At 36.7% G+C, this 11,868-nt stretch overlaps 1 protein-coding gene across 1 annotated transcript; it reads left to right on the top strand.

The window, feature by feature from the left end:
- Positions 1 to 5,277: 5,277 nt before the first annotated feature.
- On the top strand, positions 5,278 to 11,640 carry LOC110943903 (RNA demethylase ALKBH10B). The gene is made up of 6 exons (XM_022185637.2): positions 5,278 to 5,896; positions 9,304 to 9,552; positions 10,087 to 10,206; positions 10,308 to 10,423; positions 10,509 to 10,663; positions 10,881 to 11,640. The coding sequence occupies exons 1-6, from the start codon at positions 5,449 to 5,451 to the stop codon at positions 11,365 to 11,367; spliced, it is 1,575 nt and encodes a 524-aa protein (XP_022041329.1). The 5' UTR covers positions 5,278 to 5,448; the 3' UTR covers positions 11,368 to 11,640.
- The last annotated feature ends 228 nt before the right edge of the window (positions 11,641 to 11,868 follow it).

Genomic DNA, 11,868 nt, shown 5'->3' on the forward strand with positions numbered 1-11,868 from the left:
TTTGTTAAATTATATTTAAAACCAGAAAATAAATGCAAGTAATAGAGAATTGGTAGAGAATATCAAGAGCACAATGAGTGTTACTTTGGGTTTTCGACTCCGCTAGGGATGAACTATAGTTAGGATATTGGCAAGTGGTGTGGTGATTTTAAGTGAAAAACCCGACTAAAGCCTTTCCGTTTAATTTGCAAATTATAATTTGATGTTAAAATAGGATTAGAGCCGGGTTACGTTAATTCATTGCCCTTACTTAAAAGAAGACTCATTTTAAAGAGTAATCAACTAGGTTTGGTTAAATACATCCAAGTATTATTTTTCTTCTACAACACTATACGTTGCGATCCTTTGATTGTCATGATCCCTATTATGGGTCCATCTAGGATACGTTGTGGTGCTCCTTATAGGTGCTAATGACACTTGTGATTGGTTGAGGTGATTGATCTTTATTTAACGGGCAACATTATAATAATAAGATATACACACACACACAGGGTTAGGTTCATTTGTGAACAACCCCCTTGATAGTGAACACTAGTGAACTAATCCTAGCCCTTGATTATCAATACACAAGTGTATACACAAGTTAAATCAATGGCCATGATTTGATGATGAAAATACACTAGTGTATTTTACGAGTTGATGATGTAAATTAATGGCTAGGATTTATTCACTCAGTTCACAAATTAACTAGTGTTCACTCTAGAACCCCACCCTATACACACACATATAATTACGTATATATTTTAATACGGGTTCACCAACTCTTAGTCCGCGCCAAGCCTAATAAATAGACCATGTAGGCCTACAATGATATCCTTGATAAACGAGGGCTGATTACAAGATGTGTTTCCACAAAAATGTCAACCACAACAAAAATGGGATCCTCATACTAGTATATCGGTTGTTACACACCATGAGTGTACTAATAGGCTTCCAACCACCAGGTTTATCAAGAACACCCACAAGATCAAAGACTAAAACCGAATCAGAAGCCTCATTCACGAAAAAGAAGGGTAGAAAGAATTATCAAAAACATAACATGCCACTTTTCCGAAGTTTAAACATTTCATTCATATCAAGTTTCATCTAAAATCCAAGCAACACAAGAAGTTTAGACAAGAATGGCCATAGTAACTTGTCCACAAACAATGATCATAGGAAAGCCCATTGTGAATCAAGTGTAAGAATCAAACAACTAAATAAAGGTTGTTGATTACAAGTTCTCTGTTGCAACCCCCGACTCTACCCTGAAAACGAGCCGTGAGTATATACAAGTGGTACCAGTGTTTATTAAAATTATCGCAGCGGAAATTTCATCATGACCGGGTGTTAGGAAAAATATCAGAGTTTTCAAACCACCATAGTTTTCATTTCATAAAATGTGGGATGAAACCCATATTTACATAAAGGATTTTCATAGGGATAAACCCTTAATTACAAAACACGTTTTATTCACACATAGCACTTATTTAAGCTTTGAGTGCCCTATAGCACTTTTCATTCTCGTCATAGTAAATCACCTGAAACGCTTTTTAAAAATATTTGATCAGCGAAAAATACTCGTAAGTTCATTCAAACTTATAAAAAGACATTCTCTTATAATTACAGCATTAAAAGTTTTTACATTTGTTTATATCTTAGTATTACCCAAAGGTATTTGTTAGTCGGCAATTCCTGCGACCATGGTCGTATCACTATTTGTCACACCCCCAAAATCCCACCCGCGGAGTACTACCACTTGGAGGCGTGACTGACCAGGATCCAGCCACCAATCATACTGAACAAGCATATAAACAGTTATAAAAAGTTTAACCAATACGATTGGTGTTTCAAACAACAAAGTTTAAGTTGCAAGCGGAAGCATAAGTTTAGAGTTATAACATAAGTTCAAATGTTTTCAAACAGAACGTGGCACGCAGCAATCTGTGTCCCACAACGACCCTCCTCCATGCAAGCTCCAGCTGAGTACCTATGGTCCTGCAAAGCATGTAGTAACGAGTCAACAACTAGTTGAGTGAGTTCACAGTTGGGTGTTCGTTTTAGTTGTTTTGAAAACAGTTTCCTTTAACTGGCATCCTGCCGTGGGGGTTACCCCATAGTTTAAAAAAAAACGTGACTCGTTCATTCCCAGTTACTCCGGCATTCCAGCCGTGGGGGCTACCCCATGTTAGTTATCAGGCATTTCGGCCGTGGGGGCTACCCCATGCATACACTAGACTTGTTACCATATCGACTGCTGACTGTAGTCATGTTTATGTGCCCTGAAAACATCAATGTCTATCATCATTGACGTGCCCCAGATCCATTAGTTCACGCCCGTCCTCTGCGGCACGGTGTGAGGTTTGTCAGACCTAAATAGCGCTATCTAACTAATGACCCGCTCGCCATTGGCCCGGCGATTAAGTCGATACAAAAAGGAGGGACTTCGTGATAGAGTTTTAGTCTAGTACGAGTTATCCGTCCATCCGGACGAGGAATCACATTCCTGGATCATAGCCGTCCTACCCAAGGAGGACGAGGAATCCCGCGTTCCTTAACCCCGTTCCCAACCCAGGGAATCCCATGCTTTGTAAAGGGTGTGAACTCACCTTGGTTTGCTCGGCAGTAACACAGAAAAGATAATCAAATTGCAGGTAATCAATTAGGTCCTATCACAGATATTATTCGTATCAGATTCAAGCCAAGCAGTGCACGGATGTTCAACACGTATGGCAAACACGTTTAACAGCTCACAGTATTTTCAATTAACAGTAGCACATTCGGCTCATAAGTTTAGTCCAACTACTTAAGCCCAAAACACGTAATGGCAGTTAACACAGAAGCCCATAAGTCCGGCCCATTAACTTAGGCCCATAACTAAGCAAGTCCAATAAGGGGTCTCGAGTCGCAACCGGACTCGCAAACGTGGTTTCGAGTTGTGCTGTTATGTTGGTCATGGGTGGTTGCGAGTCGCAACCGTGGTCTCGGCTGATCATGCTAAGGTTTCGAGTCGCAACCTGTGTCGTAACTATGGTCTCGGTTCATCATGCTGTGGTTGCGAGTCGCAACAGGACTCGTAACCTCTGTCGCAACTGGCGGTCTCGACTTGTAATGTTGTGGTTGCGAGTCGCAACCAGGGGTTTCGACTCCCCAACAGTTGCTGATTCTGCACAATTGTACTATCCAATAACATTCCAATTGCATGCACCCTATTTGTGTACTATCCACTCAAACATGTTTTCTTGTCTAAACATTCATGAATTCAGATCAAACAAGCAGGATTTCAAATATTTAACCCACATTCAAAGCATATTCAACAAGTTCTTCATGTTCTTCAAACATTCAAGCATATTCATAACATAATCATCCTTTGTTCAAGCATATTATGCATTCTTCCTAATTATAACATGAACAACTATTAAACACTTGAACCAAAGGCTACAATTCGGTCCTTTATTAACCCGATTACATGCCAAATACAAACCGATTTCATGCTCCTTAAAACTAGTGGTTCAACCTCCTTTAAACACAAAGCATCAACAATCCGAATTCAAGCATGTTAACCGGTTCATTATTATCACACATGTAATATCATCTTTTGACAACAAACAACTATTTTCTATCTAGCAAACATCTTTATCATAGATAGACAATCATCAAGCCAACACATATTATCATTCAACCTCATTACACATCAACAACAAACCGAAATACAATGTGAGTTACTAACCGGTTAAGAGGTATGAAAGGTGAACTCCAAATGTTGATTTCCAATCTTGAATCCAAAGGTCAAGTGTGAGCCGGTTACTAGGAGTGTGTTTATGTTGCTTAGGGTTTTGTAGGAGAGAAGATAGGAGAGTGTATGTGTTGGTTGTCCAAGAAAATGGCAAAGATGGTTACAAGTATAATATATATACTTGTTTCACACATGCACCCTAAAGGGCTTACTAGCCGATTAGAGGAGGTCACGGCCCAAAGGCCCAAATCGGTCACTATTCACTCGAGACCTCATGGTCTCGAGTCGGGTCCTTGTCGTCTCGAGTTGGGTTCTCGGCTCACATAATATACATACATATATACCATACGTACAAGCAAGCACATAGTCACATAAAATGTTCACTTATGTCATTACATTAACAAGTTACTAGTCACGAAATGTTTCAAGCAAGTTACATCAAGATACAAGAAAGGTTCTAATTTCGAGTTGTCACACTATTGGTCATTCTCCCAACTAATGAAACTTATCAAGTAGTGTATACAAAACCCCACATACTGACAATAATTTTCTAGTAAGAATACAAAGACTTAATCACTGTAATAAAACTAACAATTAGAAAAGATTTAGGGTTAGAATGACTCACTTTACAGATTTAGGGTTTTCAGTAATCGCCTCCTGGTTTAAATCCTGGGTTCCTAATTAAACACACAATGCAACACATATTAGTGTATTACCGAAATTCAAACTTTAACGATAATCACGAGATCAAAACCTCAACGTAGTTAACAAAGTATAGCCTTATTCAGGCATCACTTTAACATCCGTTGATTTGGTTTCGAATCAATCGGACAAGGTATCGTACCAGTGATCAGGGTTAGCACACTTTCTACGGAGCAGAGTTTCAAGGTTTAGGGGTTGCGGGTAATAGAACGGTTTCGAGGAAGAGAGAGTATCAATATATCAATCAAAAAGGTGCACTGAAGCTCATCCCACGTCTGCCCTTATATAGCCCACCTGGACTTCCCCCGCGCGTCGCGGGAGGATCAAGGGTCTCCCCCGCGTGGCGCGACAACTGCCTATTAGGGCTAGGTCAGCCTTGTCACTTGCATAACCGACTAGATTGTTGTTTATGCTAAGTTAGTGTATTAATTATATATGTAAATAACATATAAAAAATTAAAAATATTAAACAGACCGTTTTACGTTTTTGGTCCTGAGTCAGCGCCCATTTCGCACATACACAAGGCCGCTTAAATGAGGTTAATCAAAGCCCATTTAATACTCTTTTTACGACTTTTTATTTTATATGATCCTAACCCTATAAAATACATAATTAAAACAATTACCTTACAAAACAATATAGTCGAATGATTGAATCCTTTTTATTAACAAACATTTTAAATATTTTCCACTCTAGCTTATAACTCAAATAATAAATAATAAATGCACGCTGGGAAAGATGACGTATGAAAAATTGACACATCAGCCAAGTGTCCCATAGACGGACTTGCCAAAATATTTTTTGTTTTTTTCATTCATTTTCCAGTCACTATATATACAAGGTGCATATATACATATACATCGTCTCTATATACATACATCTCTCTCTCTCATTGCTCTCTCTTACTAGTTTCTCATATTCAATCCATAACACACGCCACCGGTGATTTGTTGTACGGAGAAAAGAGGCAACCAAAGGTTTTGTTAATCATTTTATTTATAATATTTCGACGCCCCGTCCTGAAGTTTAGATGTCGCAGCCAGCGACCGCGGCAGTGATGCCAGAGGCATTCGCTAAGGACGCGATAATATCGTGGTTCCGAGGCGAATTCGCTGCGGCAAACGCGATAATCGACGCTTTGTGCGGGCATTTGTCGCAGTTTGAAGGCGGTAAAGGCGAGTATGAATCGGTGTTTTCCGCTATACATCGACGCCGGTTGAATTGGATCCCGATTCTTCAGATGCAGAAGTATTATTCGATCGCCGATGTGACGATGGAACTCCAGAAAGTGGTTGAGGAGAAAATGAAATTGAAACAAGTCGAGAAAAAAATTGTTGTCGAAGAGGTGGAGAATAAAGGTGAAATTTCAGAAATGGATTCCGTTTACATCGATATCGATAAAAATAATGGAGGTGAAGTTGTGGATGATGATTCCAATAAAGATAATCATTCACCGAAGAGTGGGATCACTGATGCAGGTATGTTGTATAATCTATACAGTTAAATTTGTTGCAATTCTGTTACATATTTGTTAGAATTCTGTTGTATACAGTTGCAGATTTTCAGATCTTGTCCCTGTTTTTCACTTCACATCACATGTTTCTTGTTATTATTTTAGTAATTATTAAATTCACAACCATTTGAATCTATAAATTAATCTCATAATCAACACTTTACTAGTATTTTAACCTTTTTTTTTTACTTTTTTATTTTTATAACATAATAAAATACTTTATAAAATTACAAAATAACAAATTACAACCAAACGGCAGTAAATGAACAAGTTGCGCCGCAACCCCGTTTTAAATTGTAAAATCGATCCTACTAGAGATGAAACGACTTTTTTTTTTAAATACAATAATCACATAAAACGATACACAACAACAATAACATTTTTAATGAATATTTTTTTTTGAATTTTAATAAATTATTCAATTTTACAAAAATCGATTGCTCTTTTTGCTATTTTTCAACTTAGTTGGAAATTTCTTAGTTTCTCCAATTTTCCTGACTTTTTTTTTTTTGAATTTGGAAAATTGTTTTTTCGGTTTCTAGAATGTCCTGTTGGATGTAGCTTTTAAGTTTTAACGTCGTTAAATTGACTGAAATATTTGACTTTGAAAATTATAAATTAATTTCAACTGTATTATAAAGATTGATATGAATACGAGAATCAGTAAAAGTGATAATCCAATAACTTCTATTTAATTTCCCAAGGATTTTGATGGGGATTTCGAGGTCTGATTTCCATACAAAGTGGCTTTTTAACTTTGAGTAAAATAAAAATAAATAAATAAATAAATGACATCAATTTTTTTTATATAAATAATAATTGTTTTATTTATGAATAAATTAATAAATAAAAAGGAAACATTACCAATTTTCTTGAGATGTGTGTGGTTTAGCCTAAACCTGCATTTTCAGATCCGTTATTATTGACGTCATATTTGCGTCATGTTTTGTTTGTCCATAATTTATCAACATTATACACTCGAGGTTGTAAAGATTTAGGGGTACAATTGAACTTTTTGTAGTAGGAGGATATATACAACCGAATTAAAGATAATTGTTACACGAATCTTGTTTGTGTAGTGGGGATTCCTGTGAGTTTGTGATGTGGATAGACGTTAAAGCGAGTCGAACTTTATGACTTGCCGAATCTTTCGTGATGTAGGGTTAAGCTAAGCTTGAAAAACTAAAATACTTTTTTATAAAATAAAATTATTTATACTATTATATACTTTATGTTACTAGTTTTTTTAATTCTAGTAGAAAATGTCTGTTAGGGATCTTCCAACTTTTGGGGATAGAGGTAATGTTTGCCGCTTTCTCGCCCTCTTCAAACCCGCTTAGTTCAAGGATCGAACTAGCGATCTCCACCTATTCGCCTAGTCTCCCATCATCATCAGCTGCCGTAAAAAATAATGGGGTGAACAGGAATCGAACTTGAGTCCCTTAGAACACAAAGTCTCTCCCTTACCACTCCACCACCATCTCATTTACAGTTCTAAGTGTAACTTGATTACATACCATGGTAATAAAACATAACTAGGTTACATTAGATAGTATAAAGTATGTTCCATAAATGGGAAAAAGAAGGTAAAACATGTTTTTTTTATTTATTTATTAACTAACCTTTTAAATAATCCCTACACCTTGTATTAGGATTTTATTTGTAACTTGAACTACAAAAGATAACTTTATTGTACTTATATTATGATTCCCACTTAAATCCATACAACCAAAAACTATCGTTCCCACTTACACTATACGGAGTGGGTGTGGAGGAATGAGGGAGGAGACGGGAGGTTTTTCACTCTCCCTGTGGAAGCGCAAGATAAACCAGTCCGTGGGTGGCGTTGGGAAGGGGACGGGAGATTTTTTTACTGGCGTGGAGGGTTTGTTGGCTGTGACGTGGCGAATGTTGATTGGCTTTGACATTATATTAATGTTGTTTTTTTTAGTTTAATAGATTTCTTTCACTTTTTAAATACAAAAATTATGTGTGACGCGTCGAACAACGCCACTCTTTTACGCCATGTCTCACTCCTCTTTTTCTGCTCCACGCCACTTTTCTAACTCGTGCTGACGTGGTTGCCGCGTAGAACAAAAAGCCCTAAATGAAAGCTTCCATAATTATCTCATAGAAGAAAGTAACTAGAGAAATGATAAAAAGGTTGGAATGGATGAAGTCCACTATGAATATGGGACTAGGTGTAAGTTAGTGCCATACTGTTATTGCGTTTGCTTCTTTGTCGTACTATGTTCTTTGGACGGGTGCTAGTGCTCGGTGGTTCATTGGTAATAGTGATAATATGGTGCTTCAAATGGACCACCATGGTGGGGTCACATGAATATTTTGGGCGGTTACGAAATTTGCTTCTCGAACCCCTCTAAGAAAATGTATGTCAAGTGTATAAACGAGTCCAGGCCGGCTCGTTAAAAGCTTACGTAGGATCAAGCTTAAATGAGTTCGGACATAAATTGAAACTCGTTTAAGTAAGAAGTCGAGCTGCTTAGTTTCAGTGGCGTCTCTGAAAATTCACGTACCCTGTTCGAGCTCAAAAAAATGTACTCTTTCGTAACAAACAAACACCAGATAATGTGCCTCTCCAAATGACGGGCCTTGTACGGTGGTCCTCCCCGCACACCCTCATCACCGCCATTGCTGAGTTTTACTAGGCTCGGAGAGTCTAAACCAACTTATTATTTGTATAAAATATTATAATTTTTATGTGATAAAAAAATATATTACAGATTAAATAGAGTAAATTGTCAAAATCGTCCCTGAGCTTTGCGCATGTTTCCTATTTTCATCCAAAACAACTTGTTTGTACCATATAGTCATTCACTTTTGGGATTTTTTGACATTTTCATCCAAACGTCTGACTTTTTTGCTAAAATCGTCCCTGAGATTTGGGAATTTTTTGTCATTTTCATCCAAATGTTTGATAGAAAAAATAAAGCAAATTAGATGTTTGAATGAAAATGACAAAAAATCCCAAAAGTAAAGGACTATATTGTATAAAAAAAATTGTTTTGGATGAAAATGACAAAAATGCCCAAACCTCAGACACGATTTTGGCAATTTACTCGATTAAATATTATATATAAACAATTATGATAAATTTAACTAAACAATATTTATTATGTTATATTATAGATATATGCACACACTTGTAACTACACATGTATGTATAAGAATAAACACATAGGTTAATTCGAAATCAGGCAGTGGTATAATCCATAGGGTCCAATTGGAAAGATATTATAACTCGTTTTTCATACATATTAGGAGGATCATATCTGTGTTTTTGTGGTAGTGAATATTATTTTTTATTACTTTTTTTTTTTAAAGTTACATATGTTTCTCTTTGAAACACAGGACTACAGGAAGTGCAATCAGCAGGGGAAAGCGTCGAGATATGCTCAAACGAAGAAGACTGGGAGGCGCGACGTGCTGAAATCAAGATGACAAAAGGGTTCATAGCCAAGGAGTCTGTAAAAGGGCATATGGTAAATGTTGTGAGAGGTTTGAAGATGTATGAGGACATACTTAACGCGACAGAGCTCTCTAAGATGACGGAATACGTAACTGAACTTCGTGTCGCTGGCCAAAATGGTGAACTCTCAGGTGGATCCCGTGATTCGTGATGCTTTTGTAGTTAACCTTGTTTTTTCCTTTCGGGACCGAAGTTTTGAGATAGTAAGGGATGCCTCAGGTTTGGAAATCAATTAATTTTATTTTCAGTTGTAACTATAACTTTGCTAGTAATTTTAGGTAGAAAACTGCTAGAACTGCATGTACAAATGTATTATACAGTTTTGACAATTTTCTGCTTTTAGGTAGAAAACTGCTAGAACTGCATGTACAAATGTATTATATAGTTTTCGCAATTTTCAACTTATAATTGGTTCTATATGCAACGTGCCTTGTGTTAGAAACTTGGAATACACCCTTAGTTCTAGATTAATAGACCTTAGAATATTTCCAAACATAGAAAACAATGTTGACAACATTACCATAGGAATTTATGAGTCCTACTTCAACTTGGAATATATCTTGTTCATTTTATTTTTATTTATTTAAAAAATAGTATACCTTATAGGAAAAGCAATTTTATAATTCTAAGTTTATAACCTTGTTTATTGGTCTTTGGGTGAGTAGGTGAGACTTTTATCATGTATAATCAGCAGTCAAAGGCAATCAAAAGAGAGCTTATTCAATTTGGAGCTCCAATATTTGGACAAATAAAAGATGAGGCTACAAATAATAAATCCCAAGAGAGTAAGCATGCGATCGCGTAACTCTTTTAAAACAAATACATTTCTAGATCCGAATATTCGATAACAGAATGTAACATTGTGAACGTGTCAAAACTGCCACAGGCAATATCGAGCCGATTCCTGCTCCTCTAGAAGGTGTGATTGACCATCTAATCCAGTTTCACTTGATTTCCGAAAACAGACGACCAAACAGTTGCATTATAAACTTTTTCGACGAGGTATAAATTAGTTTTATACGTGTTATGATTATTTTACAATTATAAATGTAATACTTATATTAAATCTATTATACTATTGATACAGGGGGAATTTTCACAGCCTTTCTTGAAACCACCTCATTTAGAGCAACCCATAGCTACACTTGTTCTGTCTGATTCAACAATGGCTTTTGGGCGTACTCTAGTTTGTGATAATGATGGAAACTACAAAGGACCACTTATGCTTTCTCTCAAGGAAGGGTAAGTTTATAACACATTTATAAAATTTTATACGCGGATTAATATAGCCCAGAAAATCATCCGTGCTATAATATTGTTGCGAGACTAATTAAACGACATCATATAACCCGTTTTACAACCGGGCTATATTTTATATGTTTTTACAAATTTAGGTCTAGGGGTTTAATGGATTTTAAAAAAAAAATGTTGACAAATTTTTTATCTTTAACTGTGATAGGTCACTCTTGGTGATGAGAGGAAATAGTGCTGACATGGCACGCCACGTCATGTGTCAATCTCCAACTAAACGAATCAGTGTCTCATTTTTCAAAGTCCGAATGGACACCTATGACAAAAATTTAGCCCCAAAAGATCCGATGAGTGGAGCGATGACCCTATGGCAACCTAGTCTTACAACTCCATTAATGACACCGATTACTACGGGACCACTAGATGGGTATGACGCGATCCATGTTCTCCCCAAGTGGGGTGCAATCCGATCCCCACAACTGCTTATGTTAGCACCAGTCCGTCCAATGGTTATGAGCCCTAGAAGGCTGCCACGTGGAGGGACTGGTGTTTTCTTACCATGGAACGGGGGGTCAAAAAAACCCAACAAGCATTTACCGCCTCGTGCTCAAAGAGGGCGTCTTCTTGCACTTCACGCCTCAACTGAAACACACAAAATGGATCGAACCCCTGGGTCGGGCATTAGCGTGGCTTGAGACATGCGAGGGAAGTGTTGTGTTGTGGTTTGTTTGCAGTTGGTCTAGTGTACAACAATTAAGGCCTTTGTGTTTGAAACTAAGATGAGTTTTCTTATTATTACCTTAATTATGTCTTAATTAAGGAGGCAAATAGGTTTTAGTATTGGTGATTAGACTACATTCCTTGTTGTCATTGTCTAATCATCACCTTTAGAGTTATAGAGGTAGTAGTAAAAATCTTTCAAGTTAAAAAGTGTGAATTGTTATATATTATTGTTTCTCTTTACATGAGTTAACTTTGTTTTTCTAATTCATTTATTTGTCATCAATGGGCATGGTGGGGGTGGTGTGGTTGTTTTGAGTTTTGGTTAATGGTAAAAACGAACCGGTTCGAATCTAAATTTAAGGTTGATTATAGAGCTCCATGAACTTGAAAATATTAATGAGAAACTATGTTAAGTTAAACAACCACAATTTCATTTGGGGCTAGAATAACTCGGATTCTTTTACCGTCTTAAA

This window comes from Helianthus annuus, chromosome 1 (genome assembly GCF_002127325.2).
Source record: "Helianthus annuus cultivar XRQ/B chromosome 1, HanXRQr2.0-SUNRISE, whole genome shotgun sequence".
Classification (NCBI taxonomy): Eukaryota; Viridiplantae; Streptophyta; class Magnoliopsida; order Asterales; family Asteraceae; genus Helianthus; species Helianthus annuus.